This window comes from Nematolebias whitei, chromosome 12 (genome assembly GCF_014905685.2).
Source record: "Nematolebias whitei isolate Nwh7 chromosome 12, NemWhi1, whole genome shotgun sequence".
NCBI lineage: Eukaryota > Metazoa > Chordata > Actinopteri > Cyprinodontiformes > Rivulidae > Nematolebias > Nematolebias whitei.
In genome coordinates, this window is record NC_056509.1 from 28,528,424 (window position 1) to 28,554,534 (window position 26,111).

Sequence of the window (26,111 nt, forward strand, 5' to 3'; positions counted from 1 at the left end):
TGTGCACACTCCGTCTGTATGCACATATATACAAGTGAACGACACTATCACACAGCCAGGATGAAAGTTTCTGCAGTCTTTAATGATGGCATTGCTCATACCCAGGCATACCAACGAATTACGGCCCAACCCAAGCATGAACGTCATATGATGCTCTGCCTGTCTGTTTGAGTGTCTGAGAGGGTTTAATGCATGTGCCTGTTAGGGAGTAACAGATGCTGAAAACTAATCTGGTGAGACCACCTAATCTGGGATGTGTGTGTATCTGTGTGTGTGTGCACACTCCAACAGCATGCACTGCATTTATCCTCTACGTTAAACAATGTGAACAGGTGGTTCCACCAAAAATGCACTGTGAGTCTGAAAGTTAAATACCTTCCATGCTTGTACCCACAACATTCTGGATCTGATCCTATTAGTAATTACATCACTGACATGATGCCACTCATGAGGAGCCTCTTGCAGGAGGAAGTGTCAGTCATTTTGGTTAGAACAAAATAAAGAGATTTTTATGAGAAATAAATGATTACTGTTCCAAAGCATACATTAAATACACATCATCTTCTGTTATTCATATATTTTACACACAACCTAAATGAGTTGCTCCATGGGTAAACCTGATTTGATCCCAACACTAAATTCAAATGTAGTATTTGCTCCTTTTCTTCCTTCAAGTTCTCTGCAAACATTCTTTGAATCTACTTCTGATTTTCACCAGTCTTACCTCGACTTCACAGGTGAAGTCGGTCCCATCCAGGAGGGTGATGTGGCACACTACCACCTTCATCTTGGTCTTTCTCACCAGGCGAAGAGGAGACTGGAAAATAGATGTCTGGTTGTCTCCTCCCTCCCTTTCAGCCTCCACCTGTCCTTTCTCCTTCTTCTCCTCTTCAACTCCTTCTACCTCTTTTGTCTCCTTGGTCTCGTCTGAGCTTTTCTCCACGTTCTCGTCCACCTTCTCCTCCTTGGCCGGCTGCAGAGAAAAAGGGAAAAATAGAGCGTCTGACAAAGGTTATGCACGCAACACTAAAGGAGTTCAGATTTCCTCTAAACTGAGAATCAAGGACAGTTGTCTCTTTTGAACTCTCCTCCCTGTCTTCTATTCTGAAGCTGGTTAAAGAAAAGGGGTGTTTCTTTTGGCTTCATGATAGAAATGCTGATGTCACTGGATGGAACAGCTCATGCGTGCATCAGAGAATTTCGCAATTTCTCTAGCCTGAAAAGCAGTTTTAAAGAGTAAATATGATGTTACATTATCTCAAGCCTGTTTTTGATTAACATATATTGAACAAAAAACATAAATGCAACACTTGTTTTTGCTCACATTTTTCTCAAAAACCCAAGACTTTCTATGCACACAAAAGGCCTTTTTCTCTCAAACATTGTTCACAAATGTGTGTAAATCTGTGTTAGTGAGCACTTCTTTTTTTGCTGAGATTATCCTTCCACCTCACAGGTGTGGCATATCAAGATGCTGATTCGCCGGCATGATTATTGCACAGGTGTACATTAGGCTGACTGCAATAAAAGGCCATTCTAAAATGTGCATTTTTATTGCACAGCACAATGCCACTAAGTTGCAAATTTTGAGGGAATTGGACTTTACTATTCTGTTATTTATACACAGTACGAGACACTTTGCCTTTAAATATGACAGAAATGAATTGTCTTGTGATGGAGCTCTTTGCTTGCAGACCCTCCAGCTGCCTCTTAAATGCTCCTAGTACTTCTTCTTTCGGCTTTTCCCTCTTCAGGGGTCTCCACAGTGAGTCATCCTCCTCCATCTCACTCTGTCCTCTGCATCCTCTGTCCTCACTCCAACTACCTCCATGTCTCTAACTGCATCCATACATCTCCTCTTTGTCTTTTTCCTGGAAGCTGCATGTCTAACATCCTTCTACCAATATACCCACTGTCCCTCCTCTGGACATGTCCAAACCATCTCAGTCTGGTCTCTCTACCTTCATCTCCCAGTTGTTCAACCTGTGCTGTACCTCTGATGATCCTGGTACAAAACTGTGTTACTGACAGAATTTTTAGACCCTCACAAACTTGCATCCTCACATTTACTGTTTTTCTAGCTAAATCTGTGCAACCCTTCTGTGTGGCCTTATCAAAAAGATACCAGGCTTTCTAAATTACAGTAAGGCATCAGGTAGGCACATCTCTCAGCACATCGCATTTTCAGAGTCAACGCATTCCTGCATATTATCAGGTATTACTGGACTGACGTGATCTGAAAGCAGACCTGATGCTGTGGTGTAAGTAATAACTGTCTTGCATACAGGATGAGCACTACCTCAGTGTCTGCACTGGCGTTGGAATGAGATTCTGCTTCTGTTTCCTTCGCTTGATCCAACTTTACTTGCTCTTTCTCTTCCACTTCCTCAGCGTGACCATTCACTTCTGGGACAGGGCTCTCCTCTTCTTCTGCCGTCTTGCTAGCAGGTTCCTCTGTGGACTGGTCTTCTTTAGTCGGGGAGGTCTAAATGGGTAAGAAAAATGTCAACCTCAGCATACATATTTAATAATCTTATTTCAATATAGCAGTGTGAGGGTACTTTACCTGGCTTTGAGACTTCTGTTTCTTAAACCATGTTGGCAGATACCGAGATATTCCTTTGCCGTCTTTTTCCTTCTCCTTTTCCTTCTCCTCTCCTTCAGCGTTTGCTACTTCCTCGAATTCCTGCTTAGTCTTCTCTGATTGGTCCGGCTGAGCAGCTGACTCCTCCGCGTTCTCCTTCACCTCTGTCTCAGAGCCTGCTTCTGTCGTCATGGCGACCGGTCAATCTGCAGAGAGAAAGCAGAGGGATGGAGGAGCCTTAGACTGGATCTTTTAATAACAAATGTCTTCGATTCACAAAACGGATGACAGAATACAAATAAAAATTATATTACAAATGTTTATTAGCTCATTTTGATACTCTAACAAAGATGCACGTACGTAATCATAAATCCTCTTGGATCTCTTTTGTAAAAGCAGATGCAAACACGTGAGTTCAAGATGTCTGAGCCACAAGAGTTTTCATGTAGGTCAACAGCTAAACAGCTGGCTGCAAGGCGAACAGTTATACATAAACGCAAGCACACATTAAAAAAACTGTGAAAAAGGAGGGAGTTACTTAATTCTTCATCTCTGAGTCACTGTTTTCACCCTGCAGCTGTGGTCAGAACACACATCTACACTCTTCAACCCAAATATCTTTGGCAGCCCTCTCCACACACACCCCATCAAAGCAACAGACACTTTTATGCAGCACAACCCTAATGTGGTGATAACACTACACGACCATGACAACGGCTTTGAGGGAAAGTTGAGGTCATAATTGGGCAAGTCTACAAACTAAGTCTATTTTTTATATTAGTCATTAACTGTCTTTAAGTAAATAACTAAGGCTGTGTGGTGTCACCAGAGAGGGTGGTGTTTTGGTGAATTGATCTTGGTTGTAGTTCAGCAGAAACAAAATTATTGTCCTGATCAGGAACCAATCTTTGAGAACAAATTTAAAAAGTAACTACAGATCCGCAGGATTAAAAAGAAATGAATAATTACATTAATTTTGGGTATATTATGGATATTGTATCATACGTCAAACAATAGATATTACAAAAAGGTTAGTGAAGGTGAGCATGTGATCGAAAGGTCGCCAGTTCGACACCCCCAGACCGACAAAAAAAATGTGGGTGGGAAAAGTGAAGCACCTACACCTGCCTCCACACTCAATTGCCCCACACTGGGCCCTTGAGCAAGGCCCTTAACCCCCCCCACCCCACCCCCCCCCCCCCACCCCCGCAGCTCTCTGCTCCACACAGAGGGCTGTGGTAGCTCGGTGGTTTGTGGTTGCGTGAGGAAGGCATTCGGCATAAAACAAATGCCAAGTCTTCATGCGAGTTAGTTCGATGTAGCGACCCCTGAAGAAGGGAGCAGCTGAAAGAAGGTGAAAATAAAACAAATAAATGAAAATATGTAAGTGTGTTTTAAATGTTCCAGCTCTGACTGTGTCCCATCATGTCAGATGCAATTTACAAAAGTTCCTTTAATTCTATCCCCATGCACGCTCAGTAATCCAGATAGAAAAATCTAACAAAATTAAGTCGGGTCCTCTGGAAAGATAAAAAAAAAAAACATAATAATAATAATTATTATTATTATTATTTATTATTATTATTATCCTTTAATTCTCCTCATTGCAGGTCAAATAAAAATCAACTCAAGCAAGCATATATACCTTTTTACATTAGAGAAGTTTTTTTGATTCATATTTGTTTTATTCAAACCATTTAAATGCAAATAAAAAACAACAACAAAGGAGTCCTGGCTAGTGCCACTTATTGCTTTTTCTTCAGCTTTTGTTTGTTTGTTCCATCTCATCACTCACACCATGTTCTTTCTTTCTCTTTCTTTGTAGGGTTTTCCAATAAATCCTTCATTTTCATTTTAGACTATTGTAACAGTTCTTCGACCTTCTCTCGTTTGCTCTGCCATGTTTGACAAAAGAGGACACACACAAACATCTATAATGCAGCAGTGGTGCGTAGGGAGGGGGCAGGAGTAAAAATAGAACAGGTCTTCTTACGCATGATTGGCTAATGTTGCAGGGCGGGAGAAGATGGATAAAGGTGTGTGACTGTGTCTGTATTCGGCAGAAGATAAAAAAGACAATACTCTGTTCTAAAGATGAGATCCAAGTTAAATAAATCATCAAATAAACACTATATGGTTTATTATTTTTCTAATCTTCAAGAAAACCAACACTTATATGGCTTTCAGAAATTTCTGTTTTGTTTTTCTTGCATAACAACTTTTAGTTCTTTGCTTTAGAAAAAAACAAGAAGATCTTTCCTAAAGTAGTAAATATATTATTTTGTTTAATATTGATCAAGTTTTGTATTTTGCTTTAGGAGTATTTGTTAGTTTTTGTTGTTATCAGTAATAAAATAGAAGTTTATGATAATGTACAGGTGTAAACACAAGTAAAAAGTATAAAAAATACTGAGATAGAAACTGGCAGGAATATAAGTGTACAACAATAAATTTGCATGAACAGCAAAAATATTTGAGGCTGAAGTTGTTTTAAGATGGAAGTAATGGATGACGATTATTCATGCCTGGTTTTCATGATTTGTATGGAGAAACAAACAAACAAAAAAAGTAGCTCAGTGTCCCTAGCCCAGACATGGGTTATCAGGGTCCAACCCTGGAGCCAGACCGGGGGAATGGGTTCGTCAGCGAGCGCCTGGTGACCAGGTCTATACCCATGGGGCCCAGTTGGGCTCAGCCCAAACGGCAACATGGGCTTGCCTTCCTGTGGGCCTACCACCTGCAGGAGGGGCATTATGAGTTAGGTGCATGATGCTATGTGTAGTGGCCGAAGGCAGGAGCCTTGGCGCTCTGACCCAAGCTTACCAAAGTTGGCTTTTGCGACACGGAATTTAACCTCTCTGGTGCAGAAGGAGCCTGGGTTTGTGTGTGAGGTTGAGAGGTACTGACTAGATATAGTTGGGCTCACCTCAACGCACAGCATGAGCTCCAGAACCAATCTCCTTGAGATGGACTGAACCTTATTCCACTCTGGATTTTCCAATGGTTAGAGGCACCGAGCTGGTATGGGTATACAGTAGTCCCTCGTTTATCACAGGTGTTAGGGACCATGGGTAGTTTCCTGCACCTTCGGGTAGGGGGACGGCCTCTGACGGTTGTTTGTGCCTACATGCAGAATGGCAGTTCAGAGTATCCGGCCTTCTTAAAGTGGGGTGGTGGGGGTGGATGAAGACACGTCCTGAGCTGCGCAGTGTGCTGTTTATGCCGACAGGTTTGTTTTGGTTTTTTTTTTTTTTTTTTTTTTTGGGGGGGGGGGGGGGTACAGCTGCGCACTGTTTGCACTGACAGTTTTACAGTTTTAGAGCAGGGGTGAGGGAGAGGAGAGAGACAGAGACACATCTCAGCAGCGTGATGTTTTCTCCGACAGTTTTTGAGTGGGGCGGGGGGGGGGGGTTAGTGTGAGGGACTGAGGGAAGAGGCTGTCTTTAGCTTTTTAGCTAGCGTACCTGCATTGCCATCCGCAAGTGTGGCATTACGTCAGTGCCGACAGGTCCTATCGAGCCTTGTTGGCTGGTGGGACTCTGGAAGCAGTTGAGGAGTACCGGAGGACTAAGAGGTTCACAGCCTTGGCTGTTGCTGAGGTAAAAGCTTGGATGATGAGGGAGGAGTTTGGTGAGGCCTTGGATAGACTCTCGGTCGGCTCTGAGGAGATTCTGGCAAACCATCAGATGACTGAGAAGGGGAAAGCAGCGCTTTATTAACACTGTTCAGTGAAGGTAGGGGAGCTCAATAAGTGATGTCATCGGGAGGTGGAAGGAATATTTCTCTGACCTTCTCAATCCCACGGGTTTCTTCCATGGAGGAAGTTGAGTCGGGGGACTTTGGGGTTGGTCTGTCCATAACGGTGGCTGAGGTCACCGTGATAGTTAAGTTCCATGGCGGCAGGGCTCCAGTGGTGGATGAGGTCTGTCTTGATTTCCTTAAAGCTCTGGATGTTGTGGGGCTGTCTTGGTTGACACACCTTTGCAACAGCATGGACATCGGGGGGCAGTGCCACTGGATTGGCAAACTGGGGTGGTGGTTTCCCTCTTTTAAAAGGGGGACCAGAGGGTGTGCTCCAATTATAGGGGCATCACTCTCCTTAGCCTCCATGGTAAAGTGTAATGGTGTAATGGTAGATATGGGTGTATTGAACTGTTTCAGTACAGCGTGGTCAGTTCGGTCCACCTGCGTACCGGTTAGGTGTTTTTTTCACTCATTAAATTTTATTAACGAGAGATTATGAGCCATGGAACTAAAGTTCCTTAGCATGTTTCAGCACGATGCTATTAATTGTTGTATAGCCTTGCAGCACGCGTAGCATTAGCAGCAAGCATCTCGTTGCAGTTTCCTATTTGGGAACATTATGGCTTTCTTGTTAAAAGACAAGTGAACAAATCCAAAGGTGTGTATCAACATTGTTTCACGGAGATTGGATCTGCAGCAGGCAACACATCTAACTTGTTAACGCGCTTGAAACGACATCATCCGAATGTGAACGTCTATTCTAGCAGCTTGGTGCAGAGACTGATAACAGCAGTATTTAAACAACCTTTATCAGGTAATTCAGATTGGTCCAAAGCAATAACACAAGCTGTAGGCGTTATTAAAGCTCTGGATCTACGTCCGTATTCTGTTGTTGATGCCACGACTTTAAGCATATACCATACCATACCACTTTATTTATAAAGCACTTAAAACAGCAACAAGGCCAACCAAAGTGCTGTACAGACAAAACAACAGGTAACACACAAAGCATGAGCATATGATTAAAGACTTGAGCCCCGCAGCCTACGGCATCCCATCACGTCAACACTTCAGCCAAAAAGTTGTAGCAGCACTTTATGAAAAAGCCAAAAATGATTTTGTCAACAAGCCCGACCCTAGATTTAAAGCCCTGCTTGATGAGCGAGAGAGAATATTCAACAGAAGTGATGACCGTGCAAGAGGTATTGTTATTGTATTATTATGATCTAATTAACTTTTTTAATTTAAAATTATATTATTAACTCAATTTTTTTTATCTCTTTGTGCTGTTTGCAGTCTCAGGATGTCAACGAGATAGAGCTGAGTCTTCTTCATTTACCAGATCACCTCCAGCTAAGAAGTCTATAATGACTGAACTTGTTTACTTGGCATATTTTCAAAATAAACATTGAGTAAGTCTTTATTTTGGCCTTTTTTTGTACCGAAAATTAACCGAACCGAGCCCTCCTTGAAACTGAACCGAACCAAAAGGTGATTTTAGCATACCATTACACCCCTAGTAAAGTCTTATGGGGTACTGGAGAAGTGGGTTCAATTGTTGGTTGAACCTTGCATCCAGGAGGAACTATGCAGGTTCTGTACTGGCCGTGGAACACTGGACTGGCTCTTTCCCCTCATTAGGGTTCTCGAGGGGTTGTGGGAGTTTGCCCATACAGTCTACATGTGTTTTATGGACTTGGAGAAGGCGTTCAACTGTGTTCCTTGGGATACACTGTGGGGGTGTTCCATGAGTATGGGATTGGGGACCCGTTGCTACCGGCTGTTCGGTCCCTATGCAAAAGGTGTAAGAGTTTGGTTTGCATTGCCAGCAGTAAGTTAGACCTCTTCAGGATGGAAGTTGGGCTCCACCAGGGATGCCCATTGTCACCGATTCTGTTCAAAGTTTTCATGGAATATATTTATCAGTGCAGCCATGGGGTTGAGGGAGTCTGATCCGGTGGCCTCAGGATTCCATCTTTGCAGATGATGTGGTCCCACATGCATCATTGTGCTATGATTTTCTTCTCTCACTAGAGTGGTTTGCAGCTGAGTGTGAAGCGGCTGGGATGAGAATCAGCACATCCAAATCTGAGGCCATGGTCCTCAGTCAGAAAAGGGTGGATTGCTCTCTTCAGGTCGAGGGTAAGATTCTTGAAGAAGTTGAGGAGTTTAAGTATCTTGGGGTTTTGTTCACGACTGAGGAAAGAATGGAGTGTGAGACTGACAGATGGAATGGTGCAGCGTCTGCACTCTGCAGTATTGCAGACTCTGTGCTGGTCCGTCGTAGTGAAGAGGGAGCAGAGCTGTAAGGAAAAGCTGTCTATTTACTGGTCAGTCTATGTTGCTACCCTCAACTATGGCCATGAACCTGTGTAGTGACCGAAAGAATGAGATTGCAGGTACAGAAGGTTGAAATGAGTTTCTTCAGCAGGGTAGCTGGACCCTCCCTTAGAGATAGGGTGAAAAGTTCAGTTAGCTGGGAGAGACTCAAAGAACCGCTGTTCCTCCACATCGAGAGGAGCCAGTTGAGGTGGTCCGGATCTGGTAAGGATGCTCTCTGAAGCCTCCCTATGGAGGTAATTTGGGCATGTCAGTCTGGGAAGAGACCCTGGGAAAGACCCAGTATTCAATGTGGGTTTGTATGATAACACTTTGAAATAAATAGAGTTTAAATTAATGATTCAAACAGTTTGTGCTTGTTTGTGTTACAACATATGGCATCAATTAGCTCGAATAACTGAGAAAAGATGGTGATAGATTAAAGATGCTAAATCTGTGTCCCACCCACTTAGGTTTGAATCTCCTTCTCCTTGATATTTTACTGTATCCTATCCTCGTGTATTCTTTAAACCAACCAATTTCACAGTTTCACCCTTCTTCCTCCTCAGAGACCCTGTGTTTCTCAATGAACTCACAGTGTTTGTGTGAGATGGCACTCAGATGGCGCTTCGTCACGGTAGCTTAAGTCCGCTTTAAAACTTCCACTCCTTCTCTACAGCTATGTAACATCGGGAACCTTGTTCCACTGCTCTAAAAACCTCAGCTTACTCGCTCCTCATCTTCCCCCCTCATCTATCTCTTTAGCCCAGAGAGCCCTTTTTCTCTCTTTCACTAAATCTCTACACTCATCTTTTATCTCTCTCTTCCCAGGCCCCACTTTAACCCGCTCTTGAATGTATTATCATTTTCCAAACTCATCCTATATCTCCTTTTTTCTCATTGCCATAGCATAGCAATTCCAATCAATATGCAAATGTTAAACAGTTCAAGTCAACTTTATATAGTTGTAGCTTGGGAACAAGCTAAAACTGTGACAGACGTTTCATACTACGGTCAAATGAAAGGTAAATGTGCTGAATCATACACTCATTTCCTTGTTTCTTCCACAAAGACAAGTGCATCTTCCCTCATAATTTGTTTATAGGCATGTACTGCACTCAGGTGTTACACTTTATGAAGGCTTAGAACAAACAAGCATCTAAACAAGCGTAAAGAATCCAGAAAATTGACTCGAAAAAGAAACACAAAGACAAACCTCATCTAGAACTCGTCTTGTATCATGTACACACAAACACAAAAACAGTGTTTATGAACATGCCTATTTCAGTGTTTTCTTGGTATATTCTGATATTAGTAATTCTCTCCCGTACTTACTTAGCTTATTTCATCCTTTTAATCATTATCTGAAAGCTTGTATAAGCTTACTACTTGTTGTTTAACACACCTTTGTCTATTTCATATGATGTGAATTACATACAAGGACGTTAAGAAAAGCTCTTACCCAAGTAGATGATTAGCAAAGATGTAAAAATAACTAAATTGCTGTGGGACACTGAATGGATCCCTATAGTTTTAATGCAGTAACTTTTTTAGCGGTACTTCACCAAACAGTAAATCTGTTTACACCTTATATGTCTGCCTGTTAGTATTTGTTTTCAAATGAATGGTTGAATTAGTGGTTAAATGACCCGATGAACTTATGGCCTTACTTACTGTTGCTTCTGTTCTTTTCTCTCCTGTAACTCTTCCTTGTACAGTGTCCCTTCTGTCTGCTCTCACGTTCCTTCAGCTCCCTGTTTATTGTTCTATTTGCCGTTCTTTCCCTCACTTTCACTTCCCACCTACTGCCCTATAAACTAATGCCATTTTCTACCCTCCATCCTCTCTCTTCTCGTCCTCAGAGCTCTGCTTCCCCCGAGGACTGTCGCTCACAGAAATGAGGGCAGAAAATGAGGGAGCACTCGACAGGGAGGGGGAGGAGACAGTGAAGACAACTATAAGAGAAAGGGAAGTAGAGGAGTGGAAAGTGGAGACGTAAAATGAAAAAAAAAAACGTAACGTCTAATGTGCTATGATTGCTAATGGACAATAAGAGGCATCGGAACTACACTTCCTCTGCTCACTTTTGTTATTGTCTGTCCATTTTTCACATCGTGTAGGAAAATCCTCCACCGTCTATGAATATCTGTCTGTCAATAATCCACACAATATTGTTTATACCTTCAGAAATGTTTATCAGTTAGTGAAAACTAGGGATATTTAAGCATAACTCTGGCTTTTCTATTCGAAATCATTTTAAAATACCATAAAACTACGCAATTACTTTATGGTGAACAGTAAAACTTTGCAACTGACTTTAAGATCCAATGAAAAGAAAAAGAGGGCTAAACAGAATACCACGCGGACAGTAAATTCAAGGAACGGTCTTCAAATTCCTGCGCTGTGAATAGTTTTGTTTACTAGGACCAGTGCTGATTAGATTATACCTTTCAGCATTATTGTTTTTATTCTTAAAACATTATATTTTTGTCACACAGGCAGACCTATTACGAGTTCTTCAATAGACAACTTTATTACCATCTGACCGGGTGCTTTATTACAACTTCATGGTCTGTTCTGAAGCTTGAAGATAAATGTGTGATAGATGAGCACAAAATGCAAAATAAAAAAATTAACGGAAGCATGACAGATTTGTGTTGATCTTCTGACTTTAATGACTTTTTATCACGCTGGTTTTATTGTATTTTCCTGCTAAGTTTACTGCAACTGGGTTTAATACAAAAACATATAGATAACCACCCACCCTTTTCTATGGGGCGTAGCAGGGTGAGAGTGGGGAACTGGTTTCCATGGCGAAGGCATTCATGAACTACAACAATAAATCCACATGGAGACAAGTGATTACCACGGCAAAAATACAGATTGCTGCACAAGTGAAATGATGACAATAGAGATTATTACCGTGTCTAACCCCGTTTCAAAGCACATTAAATTTACAGGCAATATTTATTCAGGACCTCCTGGTGCTGTAACAGCTATTTTTAACTCTTTTGTCTCCCTGATGTTCAGTAAATGCATGCACACTACAGTGTAAACTGGAGGAAAAAAACAGTAGAATATATACTGAAATGCTAACATAGTAAAGTACTTTTGTCTTAAAGACAGTAAAACCTCATTGAAAAGGGTGAAAAACTCTAAACTATACATGAACATTCAGATGTTTGCAGTGCTAGATTAAAAGCTAGAAATCCAAAAATCTCAAACTTGTTTTGAAACAAAACAGAGCTATTTAGGTGTCAATCCATTTTCAAAGCTGCACTGTTTGCCAGTTCATTTCCTCCGCAGTTAACCAGGTCATCTTGTCATAAAATGGTTTCTGACAGAAAGAGTACAGAGGACTTCAATAAAGAAACAAAAAACAGAAGAAGAAAAAAGGGCTTTCGGCTTTCTTTCAAGACTAAACGTGGTTTGATTTTTCATTATTATTATTATAGCTGAGGGTCAAGGCTCTGGTACTTGGTGGTCAGTGCGGCGGTCTTGTAAGACTTAGGTTGCAGGTTCGAGCATAGGTGGCATCAGGAAGGGCATTCGGTATAAAACAATAGCCACATCTTTCTTGCAAGTTCACTCGCTTTGGCGACCCCTGCAGAAAAGAGCAGCTGAAAGAAACTTACCTTATTATAATGGAGGGTTATGGGTGCCTTTTTACTGGACAAAGTACTAAATACCACCAAGTTTTTCTCGAACTAGCCGAAGGTGCAAAACTCACAGAACTTCCTTTAATCCTTCAAAATAAGATTGATAATCCTATACATTTTCACAAAACACTTCAAGTTGGGATTTTGACGCCTTCAGACTGCCTCAGTTTTTGTAAACAGATCAAGGCAGCATGGAGGGTCAAAGTCAACCCACCCCGATGCATCTTTGTGCTGCAAAGCAAGGTAGTAACAGAGCCGAAACGGTCTTGTGAAGCAGTGTTTCCCCTGTCATTATACAAGCAGGATGCTCCGCCCTGTCAACAGAACTGAGCGCCCCGCCTACCGAACCGAACTGCGTGCACCCACCCCAACTCTATCGGCACTGACGTAGCGCTAGGCTAGCGGTGCGCGACACAGGCGCCCTGGCTAAAAAGCTAAAGGCAGCACTCACGCTGCCTCTTCCCTCACGCTGAACCCTCATGCTTAACACCCCCCCCCCCCCCCCAATCGACAAAAATGATGGATGAGATGAGTGCCCCGCCATGGCAAGTTTTCCAGCAAAAACACTGGAAGGAGTAAATTTACAGGATATTACAGCTTAATAATGAGGTGATGACATATGGTTTCATAATCATCCAGTCGCAGGATTAAACAAAAACAGATTTATTACTGAGGAAAGTATTTGACAATGCACAGCAACTTTGTATTTAGTTTTAAAATGAGTTAACCCCAAAAAGGATCACTAAACTGAATTTGGCATCTTCTAAAATTGATACGAGGGAGTCGTTTGTCAGACATTTCATGCGTCACATCTGAACTGCTCCACGTCTCTTAAAGGAGGAGAGTTTTCATGTATCAGCTCCAGACCCAGATTCAAGTTTCAGTGTGCTAAAAGAATTTCCTTTTTCTCACAATCTGTTCTGAAGCATAAAGTCCCAACAAAACATGTGGTGTCTTATGTTTTTGTACCTTTGATGGTTTGGTTTTTGAATCCTTTTGCAATCTCAAAAAACATTTTGTTTCCCCCATTTCACCTTAGTCTGGAAAGCGTATTTCAACTTTTTCTTAAGATTTCCGCTTTATTCTTAAAACTTGCAGACACAAAAACCTTCCTCCTCAATGTTTTGTCTACTATCCGCATTACGCCATTATACTTTCACATGGTTGAGTCTAAAATAATAAAATCTTTATTATGCCTATCTTACATGCGGATGTCCAAAAAGCTCGAAACTGAGCCAACGAGTTACAGCTTTCCAAAATATTGCATCATAAGCCAACAGCAGACACATACGCAGCCACAGTTTTGACATACTCTTCAAAATCAGAAAGGAAAATCCAAACATGTGCTCTTGTATGATCTCTCCATCTACCATGTGACGACACATGAAAACACACAAAACTCTGCATAGATATGAACATACAGAGGCAGATACAGATCAGCTGATTCCAAAACAAATCTCACAAATCAACTATAAACAAGCTATTGATTTGTGATTCCTACTACAAATACATTCCAATGTGCACACACACACACAGAGATATGTGCAAGCACCAGTGGTGTGAAAATTTGGACCATGCTGGTCTCTTTACGCAGCACTCTGACCCTCAAACAGAGGATTACACAAGGGATAATCCTTGTGTATGTTTGTTTATGTGTCTGTCTTTCTGCCTGCCTGTCTATCTCTCCATCCAGTCAGCCTTTCCTCTAACTCAGGGGTGGGCAATTATTTTTTTCCATAGGGCCACATGAGAAACAACAAATATTGTGGAGGGTTGGCACAAATGACTTTTTCATTCAACCTTTAGACAGGTAAATCCCATTGAGCCTCGAGGACTCATTTACAAGAGAGACCTGATTTCAACTTAACTCAATACTGCATAATATTAGTATTTCATTATTAAAAGCAGTACATAGCACTGTTTTAACAAGCTTGTAAGAGTATTTGTTATAATTAAGCAATGAAAAAACGAGGTTTCCTCACAAAAAATGTAATTTATTCAATTAAATTTCCCAATACAATGGTAAACTGTTAACATTTTTACCATTTGTGACGTTATATTAGTGATCATTTTCAGTCACATTCACCCCAAAACTCATTTTGAGTTTTATATACTGCTGGAAAAAGTTCTTAGCTTTGTAAATATATCACAATATTGTCTTTGTACTCCAAATATTATGAAACATCATATAATAGTGATCGTCACTGAACTGTGATTTTGAGTCCCGGTTCTTTACGTGCCTACATTTGTAGTCTAAACATCTCATTTGGTGTTTTTCAGTTCTTTTTTCTTGTTTAGTGAGAGAAGTCTAGTCTCTGTTGGGCTTTAACGGAAATGTTAAAGTCAGGTTGAAGGTCTGAGGTGGAGATGTGAAGCAAAGCTGACATCGTCAGTGAGAGAGGATCTATATCTGGATTTGGTTAACTTCATTTGTTTACATATGTATTTTGTAATTCCCCTTACGGGGGCCGGTCAGAGTCAACCAAAGGGCCGCATGTGGCCCTGGGGCCGTACAACGCCCAGGTCTGCCAATGTTTCAATGTTCATCTACACCTGATTTTAATTACCAACTCGGTTAAACAACGTAGGCAGTCACACAATTGCTCCCCAGTGTCTCACTTGCTCCCTTGTGTCCTCTTTACTTTCAGTGTGAGCTTTAATGAAATTTCATCTCAGAGTGATTCTTAAGAGATCAACACCGTGTCATTACTTTTAGTTTTTTCATCATTACTCTCTACTCACAGCTACAATTGTCTGCTGCAAAACACAAACCGTCAACAAAAGCAGTTCATACATTTCTTATACAAAATGTAAATGGTAAATGGACGGTGCTTATATAGCATCTTTTTAGCTTATGAAGACACTCAAAGAGCTTTGCACTACAATCTGTATCCTCATTTACCCAAGCACTCTACAGAAAATAATCAGTGCTTTATCACATTCATACACCGATGGACACACATCAGAGGCAATGAGGGGTTCAGTTAGGCCTGTCACAACAACAAATTTTGCTGGGCGATTAATTATCTCAGAAATTATTGCGATAAATGATAATATTGTTTGAAATGTGTTAATAATTGGTAATTATTGTCAAATTTAAGAAGAAATGTTGCTTAATTTTGTTTTGAGTGTAGTACCTTTTTTGACCACTGGATGGCAGTATAATACTGTTAGAACAGAAGGATGGATAGTGAGGGAGCGAGCAGCATCTCTAGAAAAAATGGGAGGGAGACCCCTTGATGTGACATGGGCTGTCTCTCCTTCCTTTTTTTTTTTTTTCGGTTCTCAAAATGGCAGACGCTCGGTGTGCTTTGAGCTCTTTAGCATAGCATTTGTCACACAAAGCTTTTAATTTAAAAAAATCAGTAAACAAGTTCACAGTTTCTTTTTGTAGAGAAAAACAACTTTCTACAAGAAGGTACGGGTTTCAACCGTGAATTTTGGTGCTTCGACAAGAAGGAGGTTTTCTCCCGAGGTCGGCCTATTAGCTTAGCTCGTAGCTTAGCTTCACAGCTTAGCTGCTTTTAACGATCCAAAAACACAATTTTGGATGGTTAAAATGGATTTTAATTTTTTTTTAAAGAGAAAGGGAGGGGCCAGTGAAGAGCACCGGATTTGAGCCTTTTATCATCCAGTGTCTTCAGTAGAAAGAGAGAGACGAAGAAACGATAAAGCCGATAAATGAAAATGAGGTTGATAATTTTAATTTATCATGCGATTAATATCGCAACAGGCCTAGGTTCAGTGTCTTGCCCAGAGACACTTTGCCATGTGAGTGCTGGTGGAATCAAACCCCCAACTCTTGCACTGCTCTAACCACTCATCTACAGCCGCCTGTATAAAAAGTATTACCAACTATTGTGCTATAAAGCAGCCATTATGTCTTGCCTTTGTTTACAACTACATTCAACAATTGGTTACAGAAATTAGAGGTCAAAATATCTCAGCACAGCTAAATTACTGCAATTTCTTTGTTTTTCATCATTTGTCTCTGTTTGCAGCTGTTGCTCATCTTTTAACTGGAGTGAGACAGCATGAGCACATTGCATCAGTACTGACCTCACTTCCCTGGCTTCCTGTTTGACTTTAGGAGGGAAAAAAAAGAGTTTACAAGACTCTAAATGAGCTGGCCCCATACAACCTGAAAAAAACATTTACATCTCCATACTACAGCAGCAAGAACACCCAGGTCCGATAGATAACCTGATGCTCTTAGATGTTCCACAAAAAATGTTGCACCTTTGCAGAGGCTGCTCATATTTTGTTCACAAACTCCTCGACAACTACTCAAAATTTGTTTCAAAACTAGTGAAGACGCCCTCCTTTTTTTTTTTTTTTTTGGCATTTCACTGTAAAAGTATTTCATATTCTGATATATAACTTTTAATGGTTATATTGACATTTATCATTATAATCAATCTGTTTTTGTGAAATAATGTATTTTTATAGCATTTGCTTTAATTTATTTTATTGTGCAGCACAATTTTTTTGTGCTTTGTGCATATTTTTAATGTGACTTACAAACAAAGTGACAATTTTAGTGATTTTTGCAAGCTTTTATTTCCTGAAATGCTTATTTTGACTTATTTTCCCATCAAACTACAGAAGAAAACACCTAAAACTGAATCGATAGCAACATAGAACAACCATGTATCAGTAAATCTGTGTATGCATTAAAATTAAACATGCATCTGTTGTTTGGTGCATTTATTATTTACTTTCACCTCAGATAACTATGAAAATGTCATAGAATATTGACTCAAATATTTGTCTTTTTACGTGAAGCTAGGTTGATTTAACTCACGTTACTGACTACAATAAAAACAATTGTTCTACAGAAATAAACAGATTTTTATCTTGCGTTTAAGAACATCTTTTGGTGCCACTGTGTGCGAGAATAATGGGTCAGCTCATAACTACTATTGTTAACTGCTAAACTCCCCTATTCAGCGATTAAAGCAGTCAGGCGAAAATGGTGGCCTGTCTGTGTGAATGTGAGACAGTGAATGACTGTGTGCATGTGTCCATGGGAGACAAAGAACGGGCAGGTCTCCTCATGAGAGGAGCTACATTTTACTGGGAGACACGGTAAAAAAATACAGGGAAAAGAAGAAAGAAGATCGGGCACAGGCTGTGCAGCAAGAAAGAAAAGGGGGGGAAAGAGTAAAAGAAAGACAAAGAAAGTGAAACGTAGCAGGTCACCCAGTGCTAGTGGGTGTGGTGCCACTACGGCAGCAAACATCCCGTTGTGGTTGGTAATGACAGGTGCTTTGGCAAAACAAATGACTTCAGAAGCATTAGTAAGCATCATTACAGTTACTGTGTGAGATAAATTTATGTTATGTTGTAAATTTGGGGTCATGAATATTTTTGAGAGCTAACGAGCCTCTATTGTGAGGAGTGAGAGGGCAATCTGCATGTGTATCTAGCATACAGAACACCTCAGCTTTATAACTCGAACCCCACATTCCCTGTACTTTGAATTGAGAAAGCTCCTCGGACGAGGAGCAAAATGTTTTCAGCTACAAAATAAAAGTCCAGTCGTTTTTGTCTTTAATCTTTTTTGGATTTTTGAGAGCAGATTAAAAGTATTGCAGTTTGTTTTGTAAACTGACAAAAAAAATCAGACTCAGAACAATTTCATGTTCAGAATGTCACCATTATCTGACAGTTTCCAGACAAACTGCAGCGACTGAGTTTATCTTATCTAAGAAGATATTCCACAGAGCAGCCATCTATAAAAATAAACAGAAGCCCTAATTAGGAATGTTCAACAGCGGGTTTTTCTGTAATCATCAACTCATAACAACCTGCCATTCATTAACCCTCCGTCTTTAACCCTGAACTCTAAAATTAGACATTCTCCCTGGTGAGCGCTGCGAGATGGCCTCATTTTCAGGACTCCGTTTCCTCAGTCGCTTCAAGGACACACTGCTGTCTAAGCCTGGTTGCAGACTTACACATCATTAAATGAGAAATGTTGCAGTGTGGAGATCTTCTCACCCAGGCAAAAAATGTGACCAGACAAATGATTTAGGGGTCCCATATCAGCTAATCCCAGACCAGTGACCTCTGACCTGTAACCAGGAAACAGGAAGTAAAATTTGTGTTTCGCCTGGTTCAACTCCCATCCCTCAACATTTGACCTTCAGTTGTTATCTCCAGTTGCTTTGCGCCACATCTCAACATCGCCGTCGGTTTACATAAAAATGTGTCAACGTTAAAATGTGGTTAAGATTATAAATAAAACATTCATCAACTTTTTTTTTTGCTTTGAAGTGACCATTAAGACATTTCCAACGTAACTGTTTCTCACACACGCTAAACTTTGAGAAGCTATAAAAGTATATCACATATCATATCATAAAAAGGGTAAAGACAGTTTTCCTCTCAAACACTGTTTTGCAACTTTTATATAAAATGGCCTGTTTTCCCAACACAATTTGCTTTAAAAATACTTTAACGTGGAACTATAACAATGATCAAAACTCTACAGGTTTTTGCACTTTTTACTTGTTGCTGCCATATTATAAAAATAAATAATGAATATCCACCCAGCCAGCCATTTTTCTACCTTCTCGTTCCTGTTCAGGGTTGCAGGTAAATTGCGCCTATATTCCAGCAGTCCACAGACAAGAAGCAAGGTCCACCCTGGCCCACGGCCTGGACCCAGTAAAGTCAGTCCATCACAGGACCACAGAGACAAAGCAGGTCAGCCACTCACAACTTGGGTCGATTTAAAGTATCCAATTAACCTACGATGGATGCTTTTGGACTGTTGGGGGGAACCAAATTCCCTGGAGAAAATCCACGTTTGCATGTAAAGAGCAGGCAAACTCCACACAGCCAGGAGTCCATCCATCCATCCATTTTCTTTACCCGCTTATTCCATTTTGGGTCACGGGGGTCGCTGGTGCCCATGTCCAGCAATCACTGTGCGACGGGCTGGGTACACCCTGGACGGGTCGCAAGTCCATCACAGGGCCACACAGAGACAAACGAGACAAACAACCATTCACTCTCTCACTCACACCTAGGGACAATTTAGAGTTACCAATCAGCCTAACATGCATGTTTTTGGACTGTAGGAGGAAACCGGAGTACCCGGAGAAAACCCACGCATGCACGGAGAGAACATGCAAACTCCACCCAGAAAGGCCCCTGGACCGGGGTTTGAACCAAGGACCTGCTCGCTGAGAGGCAGCAGCTCTACCAGTTGCGCCACTGTGCTGCCAGCCAGGAGTCAACAGGAGCCATTTAACTGCACCATTGATAAGCAAAGTGACTAAAGTATTTGATAGCTGCAGCCATAGTTATTTTTCTGTTGAGCTGACATCTGTAAGCTTCATTTCCTCGGGTTGTACCTGTTGGCCGTGGCCTTTAAAAGATGAAGGCTTTACCCCGCCTTGCCCTCGTCTGTTCAGCCTCTCTGTGAGAATGTGACCCTCTGCTGATTAATCTCTTTTTAACTATGTTTGACTCAATGCCAAAGCCACAGGCCCACGCTCTGCCTCTGTTTTTTACTCTATCATTTCTTTCAGAGCTGGGTACATGCTGGGGAAGGCGGTTTGCCCTCTGTTTTTCTGCCTCTGATGTGAAATGTTACCGTTTAACACAAGGATTTCCTTTTTCTTCTTCAATACACCCTCTTATCTAGGAAAATGTAAGGCCTGTCTAAGCTATGTGGATCAAAGTTACTCTCTCACACACACCGTTGTATTTTCACAGTTTTTCAACATCTTACAGATATTTTTATGTTTATACTCATTTGGAGTTCACCCAACTCCACCTTCTGTCTTACATTTTTGTCCTCTTCATCAAACATGTTCCTTACATCTCAATCCCTTGGACATTCTCCCCACCTCGCCCTTTCACCCACCTCGCACCGCTCATTGTCTGCGTAATAGGCTGTCAGTTTCCATTCACCCATCCCTCCCTGGTCTGTTCTGTCTGAATACAGATCTTGTGATGCCTGCTGGCTGTGCAACCTCAAAAGCAAGGGGCTAACACGTCTGCGTCACGCCCGACTGCCACACCGCTGAATGCGTCCACTTTAATAACTGCTGTGACTGCCCAAACGTCCCTGCAATCACCGAGGAGATGAAATCTTCTAACTGTGCTTTAAGGTGTGATCATTTACCGGCGGTCAGGTGGATTTTTTTTAGGATGGACTGTTCAGTGTCACACAGCTTTGCTAAAACTCCGTGTTCATTGCGACCAATGCGAGACAGTAGGGTTATCTGTGTGTGTCTGAGCGGATCTGACGTCTTCCGCTCCTGTTGAACCCACTGGGCTAGGATAAAAACACACATAGGCACACAATGACACATGCAGGGATGTTCCCATAGCCTTTCCGAATGGTTAAGCAATATTTTTTCCTCCCTCTGTCGCTCTCACTCGCTCTCTTTCTTCTGTTGTGTCCAAATCGTGCTCACTTCCACTCCCTGTGTTCCCACTTTTCCTGTTTTGTTACATCATCTTTACTATGGTATTTTACCATTTTTGTGCCCCTGAGTCTCGACTATGTGCCTTCTAACTCTTCACAAACTCATAGCAAGGAGATAAAAGAGCAAACCGCAGGAATTTATCTAACAATCTGCTTTTATCGCAATGAAATATATAGACTCTTGATTTTCTGTGTTACATTCTGAATCCCTGAAGATGAGTGGCACTTTTATTCCTTGCCATGCAAATGTTTATTTTTTTTGAAACATTCTTTTAATTTTAACTCATTTATCCACTTCAGACGCTCCTAATAAAGGTTTTGAAAGTGTAATACAAGAATCCACAGAGTAAAAATGAAGCCATTTAATTTTCAGCAATATTGTGATTAAAAAAACACCCAACAATGCCTCATTACAGCAAGCCCAGAGTAAGTTCCAGCTATATTTAATGAGCAGATTCCCTGCACCACAACAACCAATTAAGGCTTCTCATTAGTGGGTTTAACAGAGTTGCCTCTGTTCTGCACATCCTGTGAGTCTGAGAGTGAATATGACACTGATGGTTATAGATAATCTGTACAAACAGTCACAAGCCTGACAGGAAGAAGACGCCCCAGAGACTGACGTGGACGTCGCTTCTAGTTTGATGTTTTAGTATAAGTGGAAAATATTTTAGTTTGGTAAAAGCTAAACAAACTATTTAAGTTGCCTTTCTCAAAGTTGACTGCACCCACACGTTCCGATGTAATAACATAATAATAATAACCCCCTGAAATGCAATACAACTCTTGCTATCAGTGAGTTACTACTAAGGTATTATCTGTGACCTTTAAATGTACTGTTGTACTGGATTGTATCATTTTTGACAAGTGTCGCATTTATTTATTTTTAAACTTATTTTAAAGATGACAAAAAGCTCCTTTTGCTGGTCCACCAAAACTGGTAGGTTGGAACACGTTTGTAATGCAAATAAAGATCAAGAGTAACTGATAATAATTGGATAAGTGTCTGCACAACACATCAACGTATTACAGGTACTTGGGTATGCACCTGAATGCACCTCAGCTGCAAAAAGAAAAGCTTTGCAGAGAGTGGTGAAGGCTGCACAGAAGTCTGTTGGAGTCAGCCTCCCCACCATCACCTACACCTCCAGATGTAAGAAGAGGGCCACCTGCATCATGAAGGACACCACTCACCCAGCACACACACTTTTTGTCCCGCTCCCCTCAGGCGGGAGGTTGCGGAGCATTAAGGGTAGAACCACTAAACTGAGGAACAGCTTCTACCCTGAGGCTGTTAGACTCATGAATCTCTAACCAAAAAAAATCACTGTAATGACACTTTAATTGGTGATATGTGACTTATCTGTGCTGCTGATTATCCATGATGCTGATTTCTTACCCATAACCTGCTATATTCATACACATCTGCTCACAACAGACTCATGTTCAGGCTGATGTTCAATATACCGTATTATATTATTATTGTTTAACGTATATCTTAGGTCTTTGTATACTGTTTCTTTTTTTTTTATAGTTTATATTATTGCTATTTTTGGGTGTAACTGGGACCTTGAGTACACAGTTTCGTTCCACCCCATGTACCACGCTTGATGCAAATGACAATAAAGTCACCTTGAAATCAACAAACCCAATGAAATCAAAGCCTAGATGACAAGTACTTTAAAGCTTACTAAGGTCACAATTTATTGTGCCTTTTCATGTTAAGCACAAACAGATTAAAAAATTTTAATCTGAAAGATGCTGACTGGTGCAAACTGTCCACTAGCCACAAATATTTAGCCTGAAGCCCAACAAGATAAACCCACTCCTCACTATGATTATTTATACAAAATATCTCATTTCAATAATATTCCATTTTCATTATGACTTTCAATAAACAAATACCATGTTTTCTTGTTAATCTTCTCTTTCAAGTCATCACAATACCCACAACATTTTACGTGCGCAGTAGCATCTCAGCCACTTTCATCTAAGCTGGGTGCGGGAATGTTAGAGCAGCAAGGATCAAATTGATTGGCCCAATATGTTATTTTGCCATTTCTTTTATCATTTCAAGCTGATATTGTGCACTTTGACACTGTGATAATAAACTACTGATGTGCTGTGCAGCACAACCCTTCCTTGTCTCTTGATTTGTGTGAGAATCCAGCGATCACGCACTAAATAATACTCTGCAAAACTACTATTTATTCGCTGTGAACAAAACCACCCCTTTATTTCACAACTCCTATTCACTTGACTCTTTTAGGCTGAACACAAGTGCAAATCATTTGATGCTGATTACAGTCGCGTGAACTAAAACACACTGAAAACCATCATTAGAGGCAGATTTCAAGGTTATGGTTAATAGCACAGTCAGATGTCCTAATATTATTCTACTAGTCACACTTCTGTAAAAAAATAAAAAATAAAAAAAAGGGCTGCTGATGAAATCTAATCAAAACATACACTGCAAAAAACGATTTTAAATTAACCTAGGTGTATTGAACTTGATTGTAGCACCATAGATATTCAGACGCTCGGCACAATTTCAGCACAGCCCTTTTTGTTTGTCGGTCTATTGTCCTGGATTTATGTTAGGCAAAAGTAGCTGAGCCTTTGCCATATAAACATAAACAAGACATTACATTAATAACCCAATTTATTATAAAAACTAAATCATTTTGAGCTATGTAGACAACCATAGTGTCCACAAATCCCTACATAAACATGTAAATATAGTGTTTTTAAGTAGATTAGGAGGCTGCAAAAGGAGAGATACAAGTAAATATATATATTATTCAAAGATAAATGGCTAAAATAAAAAAAAAGTTTCCTAAGTCAGCATAACTAAGCATGCAGTGCTTGTTGCCTTGGCTTGGGCAGGAAGCAGCTTCATGTTGTCCCACACAAACCGAGCCGGATGTTTGAACAGCACCTAAACGCAACACTTTCATCAGAATTGTTGTAAAAGAACCACCTCTCTAGTTTGTTGTGAACACAACTGCGAGATTTGCATGTAAAGCTGCTGAATGTGTTCAGTGTGAGGGCAAAAGCAGCCGAGAAGAGTTTAATTTGCTCGATCTGTTCACATAAATCACAGCAGTTCGAGGCAGGAACAGCGGGACGTGAAGGTAGTTTAGGTGATGATAACATGGAGGAGACAGGCGCCATGAAGCGGATTGCATCGATTAGGTGGGAGTCATTTTCTACAATAACGGATTTCAGAGTTGAGAAGCGTGTTTATCAACATCTCATCGAATCACTTTTAGCATACCGTAGTAATAGTACAGCTTGAGTGTATATAACCATCGTATAAACGGCTCCAAAAACGAATAAACTACGTGCAGACCATCAAAAAATGCTACGAACCGACCGCCGTTGATGATGTCTACGTCACGTGACTTTAAAAGAGGAGGAAAATAAAATACCTGTTTTGATTTCCAGCGGAGCTTCTCTAAAGAAATGTGTTTTTCCGATCTGCTCTCTTCCACACACAAAAAGCAAAGTACGTCCCACTGACTCTACCTCCAGAAATCTCAACTAAAGTCCACACCGAATATCTGGCTCGAGCTCAAAAAGAACGTGTCTATCAACGCGAAGACCCGCCCACATACAGTGAAAAACATCTTTAGGCTGTCGCTCATTGGCTCAGATGGGTTACAGTATTAGATTCTGAAATCTGATTGGTCACCTCTGCTGTCCGTTCAAATTGGAGGGACTTTTCGACGTAAATATGGCAGCGCTAATGCAGCTAAACATCGCCCTCTATAGGAGAAGTCCACTTACTGCATCATGTTGATTTTTGTTTGTTTTGTTTTGTTTTGTTTTGTTTTGTTTTGTTTTGTTTTGTTTTGTTTTGTTTTGTTTTGTTTTGTTTTGTTTCCCATTTCTTGTACAGGTAGTTGTTGTAAATGTTTTTGGGTGGCCACAGTAGCTTTTTTTAATTTTATAGGAAAATACCATTATTTTACCAGGTGAAATGTTTGAGAACCAATTTTCATAGAATAGAATTTGAGTTTTTGAATGTTCTAAAGGTAAAACGATGCTAATTTGTACAAAAAGATTAAAACCCAGGTAGATTTTGTGATATATGTTACTAAATAATTTTAAGTCTCACATTAAATTATTTAGTTTGAGTTGTACACATAGTAATAAAATTAAATTAGGCCTAATGTAAACAGCATGCTAGAGAGAGAAAAAAATCAATCGAAGTGCTATAAGATAGTTATTCCTTCGCTTCACAGTCTATTCCGACTCACAAAGACACACATGAGAGCCACAAGCTGACATCATAGCATGCACGCATGTACACCCTCACCAACACCGCACCCAGATTAAAGAAGCTCAGGTAATTGGCTTAGAGCGCAAGGCACCATGCAGATTGGACATCCGCATAGGAGGAAGAGTAAACAAGTATGCAAGAACAACAGTCACGCATATCAGAGAAACAAAAGCTAAAAAAGGCAGAATGAGGAAAAAAAAAGTGTTTCGGCTTGTTTCACAGAACTCAACTTACCATTAATAAAGGAGCGTGGGTCCAAAGCAGGCCAGAGGAGCGTGTGCATACGAACACAGAGGATTTGAGAGCATATTAGGAACAGAAATTGCTTTAAAGCCAATCCTTATTTAGCACGTTTTTTTTACAAGCTCCAGCTGCACATATCAGGCAACAAGACTCAAGTGTTTACACTATAATCACACATTTTCTCTTTTCCAGGTTGAACATCATCGTAGGAGTGAGGGGAAAGCTGAAACAGCTCATCAATGACAGCAACGGCCAACTTCATCCAGATCAGCCAAATTAGAGCAGAACAGCAGAGTCCAATGAGACACACCTACACCGTACATTCATTTGCACTGTTAATCAAAAGAAACGTGAATTAAAGCTACCTCCATTCTTCATGTTGTTTCCATCACCAACACTGGAACAACATTGCTTCATGAACAAACATAACTTTAAAGACAAAAAATAATAATACTAATAAAATCAAGTCAGAAATGTTTACCGGTTAGTGAAAGGTCTCATACTGCAGAAATAAATCCCACGAGAAGAAGGCGATCTTGAATCAGCAGCCGAGTGGTCTAACCATGTCTCCTAACCTTGTCACCTCCTGATTTGTCCTTCCACAGCCTCTCCTCACACTGACAAGCTTAACAGAGCAGTTGGCTCCTTGCCTGATGCTGACTTCCTATGCTCAGAGAGCGGAGATGATCACAGAGATAGACAATAAACCAACTAATTATGCTGCAGCTCTTAGATTAAGTTTTAAAAAAAGACGAGGAAAAAAGTCAGTGTCCCGCAGTCCTGTCCTGTTTGGTTTCCATGCAGACCTGGGATCAGCCCACTAATTCTCTG

At 40.7% G+C, this 26,111-nt stretch overlaps 1 protein-coding gene across 6 annotated transcripts in view; it reads right to left on the bottom strand.

The window, feature by feature from the left end:
• Positions 1-24,366, bottom strand: part of epb41l2 (erythrocyte membrane protein band 4.1 like 2) — a 93,808-nt gene extending 69,442 nt beyond the window's left edge. For 5 of the 6 annotated variants that reach the window (XM_037685792.1, XM_037685791.1, XM_037685794.1 and 2 more), the window contains exons 1-4: positions 24,184-24,366; positions 2,567-2,790; positions 2,300-2,485; positions 725-973 (exon numbers count right to left, since the gene is read on the bottom strand). In XM_037685792.1, coding sequence (XP_037541720.1) covers positions 725-973; positions 2,300-2,485; positions 2,567-2,776 — 645 coding nt within the window. In that variant the 5' untranslated portion in view covers positions 2,777-2,790; positions 24,184-24,366. Of the gene's footprint in view, positions 1-724; positions 974-2,299; positions 2,486-2,566; positions 2,791-10,321; positions 10,535-24,183 lie in introns of those variants that run through there. The other variant, XM_037685790.1, reaches the window with a different exon arrangement.
• Positions 24,367-26,111: the final 1,745 nt, after the last annotated feature.